Source organism: Cydia strobilella, chromosome 21 (genome assembly GCF_947568885.1).
Source record: "Cydia strobilella chromosome 21, ilCydStro3.1, whole genome shotgun sequence".
In the NCBI taxonomy this organism is placed as follows: Eukaryota; Metazoa; Arthropoda; class Insecta; order Lepidoptera; family Tortricidae; genus Cydia; species Cydia strobilella.
In genome coordinates, this window is record NC_086061.1 from 9988188 (window position 1) to 10011527 (window position 23340).

The following is a 23340-nucleotide window of genomic DNA, read 5'->3' on the forward strand; positions in this document are numbered from 1 at the left end:
AAGGGAAAATGAGTTTCGATTTAGCATGCCCAAAAAAAATTATTAAGTATACTAATGTTTTGAAGACCTAATATTTTAAGTTTACTAATATTTTTTGAATTACTTAGATATTTTTAAGATAATATAGAGGTCAACATATACGTAGCTTTTGGTGCAAAAAAATAAAATCGGGAATACCTAATTAATATGAAAAAAAGCAAATTCTGGTCAAATTTAAACTTTAGCACGGCAACACTGATGAATCATCAAGTTCAAACGACAAAGAAACCTTTAATTATTAGCAACCAGAGCAATTATCTGACGGCCAGCTACACTTGAGCCCTGGTTTATACCCAATCCTACACAAACTAAGGCTCAGGAGGTGAAAGTATTAACTTGAACTTTTAAAGTAGGTAAATAAAATACTTATTATAGTTAGTTTTTGCTATTTAGTAAATTATATTATAGTGTGTGTTATTAATTTCGATATATTATGACATAGGGTTAAAAACCAGCCAAGTGCGAGTCGGACTCGCGCATGAAGGGGTCCTGTACCATTACGCAATAAACGGCAAAAATCATGTTTGTTGTATGGGAGCCCCACTTAAATAATTATTTTATCCTGTTTTTAGTATTTGTTGTTATAGCGGCAACAGAAATACATCATCCGATGATCAGTTTAAATTTTCACAGATTTAGTTTAAATTTAAGTGGGGCTCCCATACAACAAACGTGATTTTTTGGCCGTTTTTAGGGTTCCGTACCTCAAAAGGAAAAAACGGAACCCTTATAGGATCACTCGTGCGTCTGTCTGTCTGTCTGTCTGTCTGTCCGTCTGTCACAGCCTATTTTCTCCGAAACTATCAATACCACTAATACCCATACCAATTAAGTTGAAATTTGGTATACATATCTACGTTTGTGACCCAAAGACGGACATGTAACGCAAACAAATGAATTTTATACATGGGGGCCACTTTTGGAGGGTAAATGAAAAAATTAAAAAATAAAGTTTTTCAGACTATATCGTGTTATATATCAAATGAAAGAGCTCATTGTGAGAATCTGAAATATATATATTTTTTTTTAATTTTAGGATAAATAATTTAGAAGTTATTCAAGAAAATATGCAAAAAATGACCACTCCCCCTCTTTATCTCCGAAACTAATGGGTCTAAAATTTTTAAAAAAATAAACAAAATAGATATTTACCTATAGATTACAGGAAAACCTATTAGAAATCGCAGTCAAGCGTGAGTCGGACTTAATTACTTAGTTTTTGATCCGACCCCTACGGGTTTTTTAAAGACATTTCACTCACGTTTCACATATAAAATATATTGTTTAAATTGTTTAATATACGTAACCCTTGGAACGCAAGTCCGACTCGCACTTAGCCGTTTTTTTGTGGTCAATACCACAATCACTTACCCTACTCGCATCATAATTACCCTAAAAGTGGGGTAAAGTCCCCGTTCGGTGACCGACGTAACCTCGAATGACCGATAAGTTGGACGCATTAAAAAATCATTAATGTACGGAGCATTACTCTGCTCAACAATGTCCAATGGTGTCTGTTTCTAGTTAGGGTACCCCAAAGGGTAAAAACGGGACCCTAATTACTAAGACTCCACTGTCCGGACTCCGGACAGACGGACAGTGGAGTCTTAGTAATTAGGTCTTAGTAATCTGTCTGTCTGTCCGTCTGTCACCAGTCAACAGGCTGTATCTCATGAACTGTGATAACTAGACAGTTGAAATATTCACAGATGATATATTTCTGTTGCCGCTATAACAACAAATACTAAAAACAGAATAAAATAAATATTTAAGTGGGGCTCCCATACAACAAACATGATTTTTTTGCCGTTTTTAGTAATGGTACGGAAACCTTTATGCGCGAGTCCGACTCACACTTGGCCGGTTTTTGAGTCATAGGTACTAACTACTTACACAGAATCCCAACTCGTCTCTTCTGTTCCCGAAAGTTAATGATGCTGGAGACAAAATGATGTGTATAACGTAGACGTTGTACATTGTAGTCGAAAATTGCTCACTCCAGTCTCCAACACTCCATACCGAGGAGTCTCATCGGGAGCACGCGTTGGCGGACCGACGCACAGGAATGCAGAACTGGTCTCCCGATGATACTACTCGGTATGGAGTGTTGGAGTGAGCAATTTTAGACTTAAAATACGTGAGTGATTATTTCCTATTGAGCAAGCCGATGGGCCCGATTGAAATCGATTTCTATGGACTATTTCTTAATACTAAACTTACTGATACCTGATACTGACATTACTGACCCACGCAGAGATGAGTTAAATAAAAACTTACAAAAGGAAAACATATGTTGTATATGTCTGTCTGTGTGTGTTTGTGTGTTTAAAAACGGCTAACCTTGACCGGGAGTAAGTGCATTTAAAATATCACATACATTTAGTACTCAATACTCGGTCCTTCGTGGATTGGCGCACTTTCGAGAGAAAATGGTTGAGTGGTTTCGTTTCTACAACTGCATAATAATAATAAGTAAGTACATTGACCTGTCTTTTTCAAATTTATAGTTGTTCCTGTGTCTGGGCCATTTTTGCGATGTTCAATTTATTTAGTTGTGGGTGTAAGTACACACCAATTCTTTAATATGACAAAAAATCGGTTTTTTCATCACACTCGCTCAGTAAATGTGGAATTGCACGCAGGCTTAGCGGGAACTATAGAAAAAGCGTTTTCCCTAGGGACTTATGAAGTTAAGTATTAACAGTTTCTAGTATTAAAAGGGTTCATTTTTGTGTCGCAAGTGTGATGAAAAACATTGTGTGCAACTCGGGGCGTAATAATATTGCAAACTCGAGTGTATAAATCGCTCCAGCAATCCGTCGCGATTTAACTATACTCTCGTTTGCGTTATTTAACTTACGCCCCATGTTGCACAATGTACAATATACTATTAGTCATTTGAAAATTGTATGTTATTTCTTTCGATAATCATTAGCTGTTTCGATCTCAATAGGAGAAAAAAAAAAATGTCCCAATGTACCTCGTCCTAATTTTTGAGGGTTCCCAGCCCACGCATTCGTAAATGTGTCGTTTTACTCCCTTGTGACATAATCTACTATTTCAATACTTATTTAACGTATTAAAAGCTTTCACAACTCGATTTAAAAGAAAATTGTCACACCTTACACATTAATGGGGCAATTAAAATATTTTCTTTCTTAATTAGGAAAATAGGATTTAAGTGTCTCCCGTTGTGTGTAACTTTATATTCCTTCGGTCAGGAAAACGAATTAAGTATATATTGTCTCGCGCAGCGGGCGGTAATCAGTTTAGGGCCCGGGGTACTTAATATAAAAATAATGTACGTGTGACGTGTGAATACGTGTGATGTAGGTGTGAATGACTAATTTGTTTAATTGTCATAATATTAGTACATGACCAGTAAAATTGCGTAGTGCCGCAGTTAGGTTAAGGTGCAGTGGGTTCAGCCAGCATTGTCAGCAGTTTTTTTTTAATCGTGTCGCTTTTTTAGGTCAGTACGGTTGCCGAAAAATGTGAATAGCAATCTTGAAGCATTTCTCTAGCAACTTCATCGATTCGAAACCTGATTAGCGTTAGACCAAGCTAAATTGGCAGCGATTTTGATAGCCCAGGTTGTGCAAGTGTTATTTTAAACGTCAAACTTCTATGAAGTTATGACGTTTAAATAATACTTGCACCGTCTGGCCTATCAAAATCGCGAGTGAGAGAAGAATGAGGGCCTACCGCGAACCACGTTCAAAGTGTTGCCTCCCTGTCGCACTTGTAAATTCGTACGTAAGTGTGACAGGAGGCAACACGTAGAACGTGATTCGCGGTAGGCCCTTCTGAACTTACTGCGCTCACCAATCAAACTGTCATATTAGTATCTGGGACAATAAACAGAGCTTAGGTAGTAGATAATTATATGTACTGTACTTTTCGATCCCGTTTGATTTACCTAAGGCCTAAGGCAATGATATTTCAAAATATGTTACTCTGTAAAGTAAACACCGAAAGAATCGGCATTTCGAGTAGCGCCATTGACCAATACAGCGCAACGAGACTTCGGAGACCGTTAGCAGACGGCACGCGAGCATAAAGTTTCAGTCTCGGTACTCGGTGTACTCAGCGAGCGAGTCGAGGTCTCCAACTAACCGGAGTTCTCCGATAACCTCTGATTTTCGTACTTTATCCTTATGGCTCTACACGATGGGCCATCATACTGGCTGGTACAAAAATGTACCAAAATCATTAACTTGCCCACAGAAAAAAAACGCCGGTTTTCCCGAACGTTTAAGGTCCGTAATAAGATAAAGAATTACAACGGACTACGGAGACCTTAGCGAATTTACATTTACCAAATTCCGAAATCCGAGTTCTGAGTTCTAAAGTGACTTTTTAAAGTTAAACGTTAAACCTTGTTTTATAAAGACCTTGCGAGCATTAATTTAAAACTAAATAAATGTGTGGCTACGCTAGCTACGCCATTTTGAAAAATGTATTAAAACTGAATCAACAAAAAACGACTATACAAAAGCAACGCTAATGGGTAGTTTATTATTTTAGTTTCTATGATTGATTCGAATCCCGGTTGGTATATACCAATGAATGAAGAATATGTGATAGCCTGCGATAGCCAGCCTGGCTTGTCCGAGCGATCAACTCGCAATCTTTCTAGCGATTATAATGTCAGTGCAGTTGCGATCGGCGAGACGAGATACAAGAAAGTACAAAGGTCTTTGTCCAACGCTACGCCAGCAAAATGACAAGAATTCTGTTTTCGTTCACCCTGTCTTCGCCTAGGTCTCCAGTTGACTACAGCGTTAGGATCTGGTCATCGAATCAGTGGTGGTTTAAGCAACGGATCTTCCGACCTGGTGTGAAGGAAAACATCTTGAGGAGGACGAGTCATAATTTCCTCTCTGGATTCAGATGGCAAGCGCTTTCGTTAAACCAAGTTAAACGTATGCTAATGTTAACTCTTACCCCCAGACTTCCCAAGTGAGTCGTAGCGAAATGCCTGCAATGGACAACGCGAGGAGGATGAATAGTGTGATGATGGGAGTTGCTTGACGACCGCCATCTTGGCGACATCGAGTCGGGATTAATTTTTTGTTTTTGCTCATTAACGTTGTTTGAAGTGTAATACTGATAGCTTATTATGCAGTAAACTTATGAAGACGTGTGCGGATAATGAAGAATTAATCTAGATACGAGTTTATCCACCGTTTTGGCGTCAACGCCAAGTATAGCTCCACGTGGCCCTTGTATAGTCGCTATCGCTATACAAGAGCTCATAATATCACAACTACCGAACAACGTCGTGCTCTAAGAGCATTTGGAATTTCTACCTCTAACCGTATCTGGATAGAGCCCTAGAGGCCATAATTGTATTATTTATACTTTTAGCGTACACTGGCTGATTTACATGAAGATTGAAGAAATATAACTCGATCCCACGTGGATCCCACTTTGACGTTGGCGAAATCATCGACAGTATCGATGGAGCCATTCTACATAAAGATTGATTGAGGGTGATGATGAGGTTGCTGTCCCGTACAATGTGAGGCAGTACATACATGCAGCGTACGGCGTTAACTGGAAGAGGCCAAAGCATTACTTACCAAACAAATGCTTGGATCAAGGTGAACCTTGTTTTTAAAGGAGCGCACTGACTATCAGTCCGCCGGACGATATATCGCCTTATCAGTTGTTCGGAACTGTCAACTTTTTGTTCTAACTGACAGGCTGATATCGTCCGGTGGACTGGTAATCAGTGGGCCCCTTATATCTTAGATACTAAAATGTCAGTCTCGATTTGTCCAACCGATCTGTCATAACTGGTACCTACAAAAGTAGGATAATTGAGTAGTGTAGTAGATTGGTAGGCCATCCGAAGTCCGAATGTAAGTTTAGTATTCTGAGATTTAGCATTTGGGTAACGTATTTATTAGCCATGATTTAGCATATAGCATATACAACAATTCGGGGTGTCATGCACCCCAGGTAGCAAAGTGCAGTCAGCGACGTCAAAATGACGTCATAATGATGTCTTTATGACGTAACGGACGTCATAATGACGTATAAATGCTACCTGGGGCAGTGGCGGTAGTGTACCTAAGACTCCTAAGAGACATTCGTTTAAGGTGCGTTAGGGTAAATTCATAAATCACAAACTGTCAGCATGATCGCAATCTGTTGACGCTTCATATTAATCATACATCACTCCACAAAACAAAGACTTAAAGAATGCCTCGAAAAAAAATACAGTTGAAATTCCAATACGACAGAAAAAACAGTTACAACAGCAGATCACTCAGCGTGTAGATAAAGTTATCTTAATCTTTGTTTACGACGCGAAACACTTAGACGGACGGACGGACAGAATGGCATTCCGGACTACTACAATATTGATTTGCAGCGAGAAAGTTTATCACTGAGAGCTTAGCTGTTGAGTGGTTAGTTACAGTAAATACCTTTTAAAAGTAGTAGATAATGAATGTGCACGTACCTAAGTAAATCTTGTTGTTATATCCCAGATTCATACATATAGTCTCTATTTATTTATTTAATCGTATGGCGTATATACATAAACATTCCCTATAAAATTGGATAATAGTCTGAATAAGATACTTATAAGTCCACATTCAGGGTCCCGAGCCACGAGATTATGTCAGGTGTTAATTTAAACAGATCTTCCGGGGGGCCTGCAAATGAGTGCAGAGGGCAGCGCTGTATAATGTGCTCAACGGTTTGAACCTCCTCACCACAGTCGCAGAGAGCAGAGTCCCGCCAACCCCATTTATGACGAAAGTAGTTACAGCGTCCGTGACCCGTCCTCAGTCTGTTTACACGACACCAGAGTTTTCGAGGCAGGCCAAACCCGTCTGGTAGTCCCTATATATATAAGCTTGCTTATGTACAAAGCTCGGTAAGTACAAAGATGGTTGGATAGTAAAAGGTCTCCCTCTAGTGAGACCTAAACATATACATAAGTACTTAAATTACATATGGGGTTGATTTATATCGTAATAGAATCTTAATATCGTACATGCCGGCAATGCACTTGTAATGTAACCCTCGAGGGGCCCATTTCTCGAACGGTATTAGACTAATATTATTAGCCCACGAACTGTCAAATCGTATGGGTTGCCATGACAACACACTAATGTCACTAATAATATATTAGACTAATTTCGTTCGAGAAGTGGGCCCCTGGTGTTGTAGGGTGTCCATGGGCGACGGTAAAAGTTTACCATCGGGCGCGATTCGTCTGATCGTTTGCCTCATATATTTATTTATATTTTATCATCATCATCATCACATCAGCCAGAGGACGTCCACTGCTGGACATAGGCCTCCCCCAAAGAGTGCCACAATGACCGGTCTTGAGTCACCCGCATCCAGCGGACTCCCGCGACCTTTGCCAGGTCATCAGTCCACCTTGCGGGGGGTCTACTTACGCTGCGCCTTCCGATAGTGGTCGCCACTCGAGAACCTTTCCGCCCCAACGGCCATCGGTTCTATGTGCAATGTGCCCCGCCCACTGCCACTTAAGTTTAGCGATTCGGAGGGCTATGTACTAAGTACGTACGTAATACGTATTAGAACTAATAGAATCGTGGTGTCACACCTCACCTGGAAGTAAGTAACTAGGTGTGGATGGACGCGGGCGCCGGAGTCAATGACCTGTGGCGCCGCGCCAACTACGTTTAGTTGTCTATTACAGTTTTACAATAATTACAATACTGCCGTTGGCTCTCGCTGATATGTAGGTAGGTAGTAGGTACAATACGCAATATTCGAACCCGCTCAGCAGCGTACCGAAAATGTGCGAATTAGCGCTGAAAAGGTAAGAATTACATTAAACGTGTCGAAGACAGGTTCTTCGTATATTTTTTAGTTCACTAAGCCAACGTAAACGTAAATACAAATAATTTAATACACTTTTAGTAAATATTCCACATTCCTAACTAGGTAAATTACAAACTAAAATAACCTTCACCTTCAGAGTTAATTTAATTGCATGTAAATGAATATAAATATACATAATGCCATCCATCTTATGAGATAACATATAATATATATATAACCGGTACATTCGGTAGACTTTAATTTGTTTACTTTGCTGATTCACTGAGAGACTTCCAGACGAGTTGGATGTATTACCTTGGTCTTGTTTTGGTTTTAAAAAGTAAAAAGTTACGGCCATTTTGAAAGTTCGCGCGTTTTGTTTGTGGTGCTGTTTTTTGCTGAGCAGAAGGAGACGAAGGTAATGAAATTTTTCCACGATAAAAGTGTTTGAGTTTCTCATGCTGTGCCTATCTCTTTTTATTCATTTAAAAATCTGCAAGTACTTATGAGTTCGTAATTTGGAAAGCCATTACGAGCTTGCAGGTAAGTAATGAAATGGTGAGTGAAATCGAAAGTATAATATTTCTAATAGCTAACAGAATCGATCACACTCGATTTCATAAAGGTGCGATAATGTTGACGTCGAGTGTATACTGTATAGTGTATAACGTACCGTGTGTTTACTTACTTATGACCTACTTATCTACAGCAGCAATAGTAAGCTTATCGAGTATACCTACCTACCTTAAAACCACCCAACTTAAGTTAAAAAGCCCCCAAGCTCCCGACTTTGGTCCAAAATTAACTATAAACATATTAGTGCATTAGTGTTAATTTAATTAACACTAATGCACTAATATGTTTATTTAGGGGCCCATTTCTCAAACGATATTAGTGTGTTGTCATGGCAACCCATACGATTTGACAGTTCGTGGACTAATATCAGGGGTGCGAAACTCCTCGCTTCGGGCAAACTCGGCTTCGTTCGGCTCAGCATTGCTCCGAGCAATTATTAGGGTTGGAACAACTTGACGTCCCTTTGCGTGCACGACCACAGATAAGATAATGACTTGAATTTTGACAACCCTAAATAGCCGAAAGGGATAGCATGATTCGTCCCTGAATCTCTGTCAAACTTCGGTTTTGTAGGAAGTTTCCTTTCTGTACGGTAGTACTATTTATTCTGTGCTAATATTAGCCTATTACCGTTCGAGAAATGGGCCCCTGGTGTAGGGTTACCATATGGAAGAATTAAATGTTCAGAGATTTGGCGTAGGTTGAACGACGCCCCGGGCGGCGCGGCGGCTGCGCACTGCGTTGGGTCATTCCTAAAGATCCTGACACTTGCCAAGTCCGGCCGCAATCCGGACAAAGAAAAATCCTGACATGTCCGGATAAATCCTGACGTATGGCAACCCTACCTTGGTGTGACTTAAGTATGGGTATTATTTGATGGACTACATAAATGAATTCCATTCCAATTCCAAGTACCTTATGTGTCCATGAAATTATGTGGCACTAACTATTCTGGTTTTATAAGTTTAGTAAGTGGATAAAGTAGTAATAATAAGCCTATGATAATATTTTTTATCTTGAATTGAATATGTACCTACATGTAGTAAGTGGTGAAGTAGGTACTTACTGCGTATTTTACAGATAACAGTGTTTTCCTCTCATTTTTCTAAGGATCTTTGTATCAACAGTAGGTACCTAATAACAATCAATGGCTACGAAGCTTAAAGGATGACTTACGTTAGACCGGGCCGGGCCCGGGCTGAGTCGTCCGACACGTCATTTTCTATGACGGCTGATTGGTGATTAAGTGGTGCTTTTCATGGAAAACGAAGCGCCGGAAGATCCGATCCGGCCCCGGTCCGGTCTAAGTATCTTCATCAAGTTTTTATTGTGCAATCATGGAATCTTTTAAGCACGACGGTCACATGTCATGGTAATTTGGGCAATTCGCGTAAACATGTAGTAAACAACTCGTAGAAAAAGTTTCCATGAATATATTGATGGCAGAAGTGATAAACAATAGGGATGATGACACATGTTGAATTTTATAACAAAATCTAGTAACATAGATAGCAAATGAGTAATTTATCACAATACTGTAGATATTAAAATAATATATGGGAATCATACAAAAATACAGGACTTGAAAGTTTCAAAATTTAATTAATTTTTCAACTTCCAAAACGGAAAAAAGTAAGGGTACCATTCGATTTCTTACATTTTATCCAAAAAAAGATTGTACGGGAACTATATACATAAACGCAATATTTCACCGACAAAAAGGCAATTTTCTTATTTTGTCCATACATTCAAAATGGGCTCTGTGAACTTGACGTCACGATCACTTATCGTTTTGTTTGGAGCGTTTTGCGAGTGAAGTACGACCACAGTACGACTGTCGGACTTTGACTATCATTACTGACTTTTGTATTGCTTTAATGCAATGGGTCCCATATAGACATTTGATCCTGAAAATAAACCTGATCGATTAATACCATTAATGAAAATTTGTCATCTAACCTATTTAATTTGCTACCTATACTGGTTGGAAAAACGCAGATCGCAAGCCGCATCGGCGTACAATAACAACGAACGCTAACTAGAATTAGTATTTTTCCCCTCACTAGCTCGGAAAGCCGTCTATTATCCTTTAAAACAAGCGGGGAAAAACGCATTTTATCCACTAGTGGGGAAAGTAATTTGACCTTGGATGGAGCGTGTTTAAGTAGCTTGACAGATAACAAAACGTAAAACGCTCATGATAATGGTTCGTTCGATATTAATTATCATTAAATAAATGGTTTGAGAATCTAATAAAAAATACCAAATTTAGCTTTATTTAATCATTTTAAGTCATAAACCTTAAAATTCCATAAGAAACGTTAGATTTTTTGTAATGATGTTAAATATAATTCTGAACGCACAAGTTGAGTCGATGCAATTTCAAAACGCATCGTTGACATTTCATACGTCAGAACAGAAATGTCAACATTGTCAACAAAATTTTTACTGTTCTTTTCACCGACTCGCGTAAAAATCAGAATTTCTAGTGTTTTCTGTTATAATATCGTAAAACAATAAGTGATTCCAGTGATGAAGATGATCTAACGCCTTTGGATGTTGCACTTTCCTCGCTATAGTGAGGGGAAAAGTTTTGTGTTACACACGGGTGCAAATGTATTTTACTTCTCGTGTTGAAACACTTGCTACGCTCAGGATTCTATTTTAGAACCACTCGCTTCGCTCGTGTATACATACGATAAAATGTATTTAAATATGGATAAATGATTTTTTTTTGCATTAATTATTTTTATGATTTTGACACATGTTCTTTCACTGATATGTGTTAAAATCATAAAAATAATTAATGCAAAAAAAAATCATTTATCCATATTTAAATACATTTTATCGTATTTTTATAAATCTTCATTTTTAGTTTTAAAGTGTGTCGATAGATGGCAGTGAATTTACTGTGGTTACAAAATTTACTATGACAGTACCGCTCTATAATATTATATCCTCTTTGGTACAGTTAAGTAGAACAGCCTATTCCCGTGAGGGTATTTTGAGCTCTGTAGGCCGAGCACATGATTGACGGGTAATCGATCTCGCCACGAGATAGACTACCCGTCTTTTACTAAATTATCGTCGTCGTTTGAATTAAAGGGGGACGGGTAGTCTAATATATATGTCGCGGCGAGATACTCTCGCGCCAATCATGTACTAGCCCGGCTAGTCAGCCATCTAAGTAGAGTTTTTTCCAAGTTTTTTCTACTCATAGACTTGTAATGGTTGAATTAAGATTTCGTATACCAAACTGTAATAGCGTACTTTTCATGTATGGGCTCCCAACAGTCCCAACTCAACTATAATATTCATAAGCAAACTCTGTAGTCAACTATAATGAAGTTGACCAATCACGTGTTAAGGATGACTCACGTTAGACCGGGCCGTGTCCGGGCCGGAGCTTCCGGCGCTTCGTTTTCTATGGAAAGCATCACGTGATAACCTGTCATGTCATAGAAAAGTAAGCTCCGGAAGCTCCGGCCCGGACACGGCCCGGTCTAACGTGTGTCATCCTTTAGGCCACTCAGCAAGCTTCGTGGCTTAACAGTTAACACTGTACTAGACCAAACTAGACTGAAAACTTTCTATTATACCACGATTGTATAATAGTTATTTGTTATACAAGGGTGCAAAGTTGTATTTTACCTGCGAGTGTGGAATTGAAACACGAGCAAGCGAAAGGATTCTATAGTTGAACCACGAGCGAAGCGAGTTCTTTCACTGATATGTGTTAAAATTATTAAATAACAAACGAAACCGTCAACGCCCTCTATACGAGAGTAGGCCCTTTGGCCTACTCGTCGTCGTCGTCGTCGTCGTTTGGTCTTTGACAGTACCTTTGTACTGTCGCCATCTGATCGAGAGTCAAATTTTCGTAATTTTCGAGGCACGTTTTTCCCTTAAGCCTGTATCCATCAATTACGGAGTTATATCTATCTTTGACTGCAAGCGTGCATGTTGAAAACGTCAAGTATTTTAATGCCACGCAAGAGGTTTAGAAAAAAAAATATAAATCTCAAATCATTTATTCAGATAAGACATCAATACAAGGGTTCTTTTTCTCTTTCTCTAATGACTGATACTTATACCCCGGCCACATGCTCGACGAGTGGTATGGGAAGTCTGCAGGGCAGTATGGCGGCGGATGATGATTAGCACGGCCTACTATGTCTCTGCCTATCCCATGCTACTCGTCGAGTATGTGGCCGAGGTATTTGAGCGGTCGTGAGCAAAGCGGAAAAATGCTGGCAGCCTGCGTAGCGCCGGAAGGCGAAGGCCCGGGTAAATTTCATGATCACTGCTTATTTTTTCAGATGTGGTCTCGTGAGCAGCTCGCAGTGGAACTTTTCGACGCCGGTGCAGTTCGCCTGGGCGACATCGAGGCCAAGGAGGGCCGGCGGACGCCCATCTACTTCGACCTCAGGGTCATCGTGTCACATCCCACCATTATGGTAACTCGTCATCACTTGCTTATCCTCGTCCTAATCTCATATCGTCTCTCAGGCATCTGCTAAGGAGGGCCGGCGGACGCCCATCTACTTCGATCTGAGGATCATCGTGTCACACCCCACCATTATGGTGACTCATCATCATTCGGTTGCCTGAAGTGGTCTCGTGAGCAGCTCACGATATGAAGTTAGCCAGGGCGACATCGAGGCCAAGGAGGGCCGGCGGACGCCCATCTACTTCGACCTCAGGGTCATCGTGTCACATCTCACCATTATGGTAACTGGTAACTCGTCATCACTTGCTTATCCTCGTCCTAATCTCATATCGTCTCTCAGGCATCTGCTAAGGAGGGCCGACGGACGCCCATCTACTTCGATCTGAGGATCATCGTGTCACACCCCACTATTATGGTGACTCATCATCATTCGGTTGCCTGAAGTGGTCTCGTGAGCAGCTCACGATATGAAGTTAGCCTGGGCGACATCGAGGCCAAGGAGGGCCGGCGGACGCCCATCTACCTCACCTCACCTCAGGGTCATCGTGTATCGTGTCACATCCCACTATTATGGTAATTCATTATTCCCATACCCTCGTCCCATTCACATGAGGTCTTTTATTCTCATATCGTCTCAGACCTCAGACGTAGAGACCAAAGAGAGCCTCTACTCTATTATATTCTGTTTTTTTATTCCGTAGACTAAAATGACATTTCATGTGGTACTAATAAATGTCATGTCTTACACAAGAAACGTCATTTTTGTCTACGGAATAAAAAACAGACCTTAGTGCAACCCAAGGCCGCACTGGCAGGGTCGCCATGTGAGGTGTGACTTAAAGACAAACAACTAGGTTCTAGTATAACCGTATATTAAAGGCTATGCCTGTGTGTGGGTGAGACGTAGTACACACACAGCACACACTACATGACGTGTGGAAGTCCTCAGACACTTCCTATTCGTCCCAAAATAACTACTTTTTTCGGGTCCTAATTCTTAAAATCCTACCGAGAGGTCACTATCCTACTCACCAGTTTTACGAGAAATCCGTGAAATCCGTCATGTACGATACGATATACGTATACGTACGATATACATACTTGAGTATGTCTTCCTAGATCCCCATATCCGGGAGCAAAAGTCGATAAAATAAACTAGGTTTTATAGCAGAACCGTTGCCAAAATACGCAAATAGTGGTAAACTATCGCCTAGTTTTAAATTAGTAGTTTTATTAGATTGCCCGTTTATCGATTTTATGTGATAGCTGAACGTTTGCGTCTCTTACCAGACTCGTATGGTATGTAACAAAGCTCATTTTTAGGGTTCCGTACCCAAAGGGTAAAAACGAGACCCTGTTACTAAGACTCCGCTGTCCGTCTGTCTGTCTGTCACCAGGCTGTATCTCATGAACCGTGATAGCTAGACAGTTGAAATTTTCACAGGTGTATTTCTGTTGCCGCTATAACAAAAAATACTAAAAAGTACGGAACACTCGGTGCGCAAATCCGACTCGCACTTGGCCGGTTTTTTTACCAAACATCAGTAATGAGTCACTTAGTTTAGTTTTCAAAGTTGTACAAATTTTAAAAAGATTAATAATCATATAATAATTTACATACATACAATAGTTATTTGATACCAACCCGAGCAAGCGAAAGATACCAAAATTGAACCGCGAACGTAACAAGTGCTGGTTCGAAAAATGACTTCTCGAGCGTTGCGAGGGTTTCAAGGCACCGAGTGAAACAACATTTTGCATCACACCAACACAAGGAAAATACTAACTGTAAAATATTAAACAAAATCAAAGCAAATCAAAGCGAATGTTAATAAATATTTATCATTCAAAATCATCATTTAAAAGTCAATTCAAATCAAAATTTGCAGTTGATTACTTAGCCTCACATGCGGATAAAATTAAACTTTCTCATCAGTTTTTGAACAATCAAGAGGGCCTTTACCAGTTAGTTTGCTGAAATTAGCTATTTATGCAACAAGTGCAGAAAGAATTAAAATTCTACAGTTGACATTTAATTTAATTTATTAATTCGTTTTAATTGTTTTTTCTTAAAAATTATTATGTAACAAATGTAATGTGTGTTTTGTATATGACATTTATTCCGGTTTGAATTAATGAAATCTTATTTACTTAAGTTAAGTTGCAATTGTCAATTGCAATGTCTATCTTTTTGTTTTTAGCAATAAATGCATGTTAGCCATTAAGTATTAATTGTAATGCCAATTAGCACGTAAAGTTTAGCTGTTAGTGCTTATTGAATGAAAAATAAATAAATGAAAATAAATGAAAAAGTGTATGATTTCCGACGAGTGGAATTTTATTCACGAGCGAGCAAAGCGAGCTAGTGTATAAAGGAATACGAGTCGGAAATCATCGTTACGCACGTGTATCATACAATGTTTTACTATGCATTGTGCGAGTAAATAAAAAAACATATTATGGCAAATAAGTTTAATTATTAAAAGGAGTGTTTTAAATCGACACGAGTTGCGAATTACCTATTCGCACGTGTATCGTACAACGTTTTACAGTACATTAAACTTTCGACATATGCACGAAAAGTGCTCTTTACGCTCTAGTGTGAGAAAGTAGCACCATGTGCTGTAAAAAAATTGAAAACAAAGCACTGGTGCGGAAAAGTAGTACTTTCAGCATGATATGGCTCCGTAGGAAACGCACTTTTCGAGCACATGCATTGTAAAAGAAGTTTCCGCATTTTCATGTTTCATAAAATAGAAACGACATTTTAAAATGACGGCAATTAATCTTGTTTAAAACTCCCATAGGGGAGACCGAGGTGAGTTGTGACAGGGGAGTTGTGACAGCTAAACTTTTGTCAGTTGGCCAGTCGGTATTTGACTAAATGGTCTGTATCATCTGTAGGGGAGACCGAGGTGAGTTGTGACAGAGGAGAGTTGTGACATCGTCGATTTTTTGGAAAGTATTTACTGTTAGCGAGCTAGCAACAGTACGCGTTTGTTAGCTAGTAACTTGAACTAACAAACGCGCGTTATTAGTTCATAGATTCCAAAAACTCGACGTTGTCACAACTCTCCTCTGTCACAACTCACCTAGGTCTCCCCTACAGATGATACAGACCATTTAGTCTGGCCAACTGACACAAAAGTTTTGCTCGCCACAACATTTCAGCCACTCTCTGTTGTTTAAAAAAAAAACTGCGTTCTAAAATAGCCAACGTCAAGATGCGTTCGAAATAAAATAAGTTAACCATCAAACAAACTAAATTGTACGTCTTTGTTAATGGAGAATATAGAATATGTTGGACTTTATTATAAAGGATTAAGTTTCAAATCAAAATAATTTTGGATTTTCGAGAAGTATAAGGTAAGGTGGTTTTGTGCAAGAATTTGTGCGTTTCCCGCCGTCTATATCGAATGCAGACGACAAAATGATAACTTCTAGTCTAAATAGTTTGTTAAAAGTTTTACGAATTCCGCCCGCGTGGAGCTATTAAACTCTATAGTTTAATATAAACTCTATAGTTTAAATATACCAAATGTACAATCGCCTCGAGTAGGGAAATTGTATTTGGAGAGAAATTTAACAATATTCTAATGCCAGTGCGAATCAATCGAAAGCCACCTCCCCCGTTTCTGCACGGCGAACAGCTGGTTGGTACCGACACCCCTGAGGATTTGAGTACACTTAAAGAACCTCTGAACTATGGTACCGTATACTGGGGTTACTTTAATTTGTGAGGTAACATTGGTCATCGATTTTTAAACTATAAGGAATTCGTTTCTGAACGCTTTCATCTATTTCGGTTAAGCATGCCAATGCCAACCATATCATAAAATGTTTAAGTTCGCATTCAAAAAATAACCTTAAAGGCGGAATTCCACCAGTGTGCGGCACAAGCATTTTTGTACTGAATTTGCTTGTCCCGCACACTGGTGGAATCCCGCCTTAATATTCATCAATGTTATCCCGCGAATCAAAGTAGCCCCATTTTACGGTATTTCCGAATACGGTATTACGCGATTTCGGGGTTGGTCCCATAGTAAAAGTTGCTCAGTATAATCCCAAAACCTCCCTGGCAACTGGAATGCACATATTTTTTAGCCACCGTGTATAGGGTTTAAAAAAACATCATCTCTGTACGTACAAGTCCACACCACCTTGGTGACGCAGTCCATGCTCAAATTTAACTTAGAACAACCTTAGTGTAAGGCCTGAGTGGCCGCTCGAGTTGGGCGTGCAGCGGGGCGGGGCATGCGGCGTCCATGTTAAACAAATGCAAACGTATAGGAGCGGCCTTAGTGCACGCTGCTCAAATCACTTGTGAGCCCGACGCCACGCTGCACGCCCCGCCGAAAGCTCCGCTTCGAGCGTCCACTCAGGCCTTACACTTATACCACAGGGCGGACACGCTATACATCAAAAATCACTTGCGTTTCTATTGTCTGTACACGCGTCTGGTGTGAGTAAGTTGCCTAAAAATAGTACTGAGCAGCCGGCAAACGGCCGTCAATCTGCTACCGCGGGGTGAGGTAATTCGAGTCGGGGCGGGGCGGTGCGTGGCCGTTCTGTATGATAATACTATTACTTATTCTGTGCTTATACTGGCAAACAAAAATAAATACAGAAGGGCTTGTTTGACCGACTTGCTGCCTTGAATTTCAACTAATTTCAAGGCTTGAAACGAAGTCAATCAATCGATGTATAATTTGTCAACTGGTCAACTCTGTAGATATATGTTTATAGTTTATGTAGGTTACCCTAGTTATACATATACCAGTTCGTAGATTTAGGGCGCGAACGAAAGTTTCACATGCATTGATCACAGAGATCATGTATGCTGACGACCTATGCTTTCTTGCAGAATCCCCAGATGGCCTGCAACAGCTGATGTCTGTTTTTCACCAAGCCTGCTGCAAGTTCGGCCTTAAACTTAGTGTCAAAAAGACGGAGGTGATGTCTGGACTCACATGGTCACGAGACACTAGCCGTACAGCTTGGTGAGGATGTGCTGAAGCAGGTCAACAAATTCCGTTATCTGGGGAGCACTATAGAATCGAAGTGTGACCTTGACGCTGAGATCAACAGCAGGATCGGTGCTGCAGCAGCAGCGTTTGGAAAACTGTGTTCCAAGGTCTTCTGCTCACACGACCTAAAACTGGCCACCAAAATTTCTGTGTACATGGCGATCGTGCTGCCAAACCTTTTATACTCTTCCGAGGCGTGGTGCGTGTACCGTCATCACATTCGTACCTTAGACCAGTTCCACCTCAAATGCTTACGTAAGATCATGAACATCAGAGGGTCTGACCGAGTGCGAAATACCGAAGTTCTGCGTCGAGCCAAGGTCGGTGGAATAGAGGCTTACCTAATGCGTCGACAGCTTCGGTGGTGCGGTCACGTATCACGTATGGCGGAGGAGAGAGTGTCGAAGCGCATCTTTTTTTCTGAACTAGAGGAGGGTAAACGGAAACCTGGCGGACAACTCCTCCGATACAAAGATGTTCAGAAACGAAACATGAAAAGATGCAACATCGAGCCCTCTCAGTGGGAAGGTTTGGCAGCACAGCGTCCTGAGTGGCGCAGGCTGGTACAGGACAAAGTCCGCGATTTCGAGGAGCAACGCATAGTTGACCTCGATGCTAAACGCGACGAGCTGAAAGCACGCCAGCCTGCTTCCATTCATTGTGCTCATGTGCACGGGGGTTCGCCTCGAAGATCGGCTACATCAGCCATATTCGGGCGCACGAGCGCCGTGCTAACTGTAACAGTTAGCTCCTAGTTACTAGGAGTCGAAGTGGTCGCCATGGTCGAAATCGGCCGGAAGGATCATCATCATCATCACATATACCAGTAGGCCGAGCACATGATTGGCGCGACAGTATCTCGCCGCGAGATAGACTACCCGTCTTTTACTAATTGTATGAATTAAAGAGGGACGGGTAGTCTATGTCGCGGCGAGATATTCTCGCGCCAATCATGTGCTAGCCCGGCTGGGATATAACCGAGAAAATTTAAGTTCGCAAATTGCGGGGATTTTTCTCTGTCACTCTAATCACACCTTAATTGGAATAAATAAAATAAATTAACGTCGTAAGGCCCACCATACAAAGTTTTCCTATTTTTAATTTGAACCTTGTTGTATAGATTAGGGTGACTTTCGTTTGTTTTAGAAAACAATGGTGCTTCGTAAAAAGTCACACACAGACACAGCACATTTCTATATTTCCCTATTAATTGGAATAAAAGAGCAAAATCCCCGCAATTTGTCCCATGTCGTGTCATCAACTGACGGTCTTTCCACCGCGATACAACCGGCTATGTTTTAGGGTTCCGTACCCAAAGGGTAAAAACGGGATCCTATTACTAAGACACCGCTGTCCGTCTGTCCGTCCGTCTGTCTGTCTGTCACCAGGCTGTATCTCGTGATCTGTGATAGCTTGACAGCTGAAATTTTCACAGATGATGTATTTCGGTTGCCGCTATAACAACAAATACTAAAAACAGAATAAAATAGAGATTTAAGTGGGGCTCCCATACAACAAACGTGATTTTTGACCGAAGTTAAGCAACGTCGGGCGGGGTCAGTACTTGGATGTGGGTGACCGTTTTTATAAGTTAATGGTACGGAACCCTTCGTGTGTGAGTCCGACTCGCACTTGGCCGGTTTTTAATTCATGATAGCATTCTAAACTATCATCTGACAAAGCGACAAACGAGAGGCGACGACAAAAAATTTTTTTACGTGTTTCGGTGGCTGCCATTCCTCTACCCACAAACGGAGCGGCAGCTGTCGTACACGAAGGTTCATCATACATAGCCGTTAACCACTACTAGATATCGCCCGGGAGGGCCGGGAGGCGATTGGTCAGGAAATCCACTGGAAATCTGCTACTGGCTCGCGGTATTTAGGCCCCATACGCACGAGAGCTTTTTCAACGCGCGTTAAAAAAGCCTCAGAATAATGACTAAAGCATAGAAGTCGGGCAAAAATGCTTCGCAAATATGTATACCCGTACTTTACTTCCTTAAGAATTAGATAATGTGCCGAAAAGAGATGCATATATGCTTGTTATTTCTCATTTACGTACGGTGTCATAAGTTTGATAATTTGCTAGGGATGTGACTGTGTCGACTTTTTATATCGATAAATTATGCATAAGTTTATGTGCCGTGTAAAAGAATAATCACGAAATTGGCAAATTGATAATAGTCTGGCTAATGAAAGTTGAACCTGAAAAAACGCGGCAATTTCAAGAAATCTGTAGCAGGCGGCTCGTTGAAATGAAATGAAATGCGTGGAATACAGAATACAGAATACAGAATACAGAATACAGAACCGTTACAAGGATTGCATAACTTTTATACTTTTTATAATTTTCATATTCTAAAAATCATTAAAAAGTATAAAAATTATGCAATCCTTGGAATCAAAGAGCCGCCTGATATGAGGATTAATGCATGTACCTAATATAGCTTTTATCTCATTTGCAGTCTACCACTCAGAACCGTCTAACTACACCTCTCGTTTTTTTATCATTAGAAAGAAGGCGAGTGATCTTAACGTGTCGTTTTATCGAAAAACACTTTGAAAATAAGTCACAACAAATATAATATACGATCATTTACATACTTTTGCTTTCATAAGTAAAATATTGCTATATTTATAAAAAAACTTTACAATAAAAAGACACGTGGAAATGGTTTACCGTTTTTTCTAATGCTAAAAGACTAAGTATAGTTTCTAGTCATGTACAGTCAGCTGCAGAGAAAAGGCACCCCCCCTGCATACAAAGTTCTGTAAATTAGTATGGACGTGGGGTACCTTTTCTCTGCAGCTGACTGTACCAAATAGGAAATGAAAAAAAAAAACGTTCGTGTAATATATTTTTTTTATTTAATAATAGGGAATATTACGCGAAACTCGGCGTAGGTGGCGCCACTATCACAATCTGAGGGTCTATCGCGAAACAAGAAAATCGAACTTTCGTTATCTAACATCTCTGTCACTCTTGCGTATTCGAGCGATAAAGAGGCAGATAAATAACGAAATTTCGGATTCGAGTTTTCCGGTAGGTCCCCTGAAAACTTGTCAAAAACCTGTTAAAGGTACAGTATGAATAAGTTACGATACGGTGCACTAAAAAAGCTAGTGCTGCACTCTGGTGGCAGAACATTGCAGTAATATCCCCTATTCCTCGTCCTTTGGAAATCTGAAATAAAAAGTTGAGTTTTGTGACCAACAATATTAATAAAAGGAACATTCATCAATGATCATTAATGTCTTTTTTATTAGGGTTCTGTACCCAAAGGGTAAAGACGGGACCCTATTACTAATACTTCGCTGTCCGTCTGTCTGTCACCAGGCTGTATCTCATGAACCGTGATAGCTAGACAGTTGAAATTTTCACAGATGATGTATTTCTGTTGCCGCTATAACAACAAATACTAAAAAGTACGGAACCCTTGGTGCGCGCGTCCGACCCGCACTTGACCGGTTTTTAGTATTAAACTATAGTCTGGCAAACACAATCTGTCAGTAAGTAAGAACAAAGAAAACTATAGGTACAGTCGAAGGCAAAAATATCGATCCAGACAAATGGCTTAAAAATATATGAACACGATTTTATTGTCTGAGCGTTCACATATTTTTGAGACTTTGGGAATGTAAATATATTTATGCCCTTGACTGTACTAATCAATTAAAATGAGACAGTCCTGGGCCAAACTATAAGAAAGCTGTAAATGTCGATAGGTTATTGATCTGAGGTCGATACATCACTATGCCAAAAATATAACCTTTCATACTTAGCAGAAAAGTTCGAAAATTTATGCAAAAATCTATATAGACTTGAATGCAAGTAATAATTACATAAACAATATATCGATTTCTATGTTTAGGGTCAGGTCCTATAAATTAATTTCTTCAAAATTGAACAAAACTCACCGATTAAAGGTTATCGGTTCGTGCGTATTTTCTTTTCTTCCTGTATGCGATTTACATCCCTCGATCACACAAGACATTATCACAAAGGGAACTTCAAACCATTACAAATAAAAACTCAACACGTTTTCCAACAATCTTTCAGGAATAGCAAGAATATAATTAAAATAAACCAAGATGACCGCTGAAACATCCCCAAAAAATTTCAACTAAAATAATACGACTATGTCAAGTTGTTACAGTTGACACCTACCTGTGAAATAACGAACTTATATTTTATTTGGCTGGATTATATTATAGAACCACATAGGACCATTTGACATTTCCCTCAGTTCATCTTATGACAATACTGAAAAAAACGAAAGAACTTGCGGATTGTTGTCTCACTCACTCATAGACAAAAAGTAATAACGTGTTGTGAATACGATATCTTTTACCAAGCTTTTATTTTTGCCCGGCTTCTTTGCTTTAGTCATTATTCTGAGAAAAAAGCGCCCGCACGCTAAATTTGATTTAAAGACCAAGGCTTAAAGTTGAAAATCCAACAACGCTTGATAAAAAGCGCTACCGCCATCGTGTGAATAAATACACATGTTTCCATTTGTGTCATTCAAACGATTTTTTAACGCGCGTTGAAAAAGCTCTCGTGCGTATGGGGCCTTATTTTAAATTATAACCAGTGTGAAATCTTTATACCCAACGACATCTTTTGGAAAACGCGCACAATCATATTGGTAATTTTTCTTTCTGTACACAGATGGCGGTAGCTCTGCATCTACAAAAACTAGCAGCCGAAATAAAGCACGACATCCTATGCGGGGTGCCGTATGCCGCTCTCCCGATCACCGCCGTCATGACGGTCAACACTGGAACACCCATGATCATGAAAAGAAAGGAAACAAAACCCTACGCCACCAAGAAAATCCTCGAAGGAATCTTCCAACCGAGACAAAAATGTCTCGTTGTAGAGGACGTAGTGACATCTGGCGGCAGTTTGCTAGAAACAGCAAGAACGCTACGCAACGAAGGCTTAAGCGTCACCGACGCCGTAGTAGTTCTCGACCGCGAACAAGGTGGCGCTGCTGTGCTCAAAAGAAATGGCGTCACTGCACACTCACTTTTCACAATGAGCGAATTAGTGAAAATTCTTAAAAACACCGGGCGATTAACAGATGAAATTGTAGAAATGGTGTCCGATCATATAAAAGTATGTCAGTTCGGTATTGGCGATAATTTAAAAATAGCTGAGCGCATTTAGGCCACATCATTAGAAATAAATCTAATAAGCTTCGTTCGCAGACGTTTCTGCTTGATAAAAGATATAATTTAAATAAATCTTTGACGTACAAGAAAACATGGCAGGTCTTCGCATTGATTTTAGTGTCCCTTTATCACCTATGTGCACATAGATGTGCCTACGTGAAAGTACCTATATTATAATGGTTCCTCTACACGATGGCCCAGCGTAGACAAGTCTAAGGGACGCAGCTATGCGTTGGGATGAGATAGCAATATC

At 40.1% G+C, this 23340-nt stretch overlaps 1 protein-coding gene across 1 annotated transcript; it reads left to right on the top strand.

Annotated features, from left to right (window-relative positions):
- Positions 1–12747: 12747 nt before the first annotated feature.
- On the top strand, positions 12748–23082 carry LOC134750986 (uridine 5'-monophosphate synthase-like). Its single transcript, XM_063686289.1, has 2 exons — positions 12748–12887; positions 22582–23082. Exons 1-2 carry the CDS (start codon positions 12750–12752, stop codon positions 23080–23082), a joined length of 639 nt encoding a protein of 212 aa, XP_063542359.1. The 5' UTR covers positions 12748–12749.
- The last annotated feature ends 258 nt before the right edge of the window (positions 23083–23340 follow it).

What these genes read in the sequence shown, in the direction of transcription:
- LOC134750986 (XM_063686289.1), top strand. Translation starts at nt 12,750, where the DNA reads ATGTGGTCTCGTGAGCAGCTCGCAGTGGAACTTTTCGACGCCGGTGCA. An exon ending in TGTCACATCCCACCATTATG is followed by an intron (nt 12,888 to 22,581) that starts GTAACTCGTCAT and finishes TTCTGTACACAG; the next exon opens with ATGGCGGTAGCTCTGCATCT.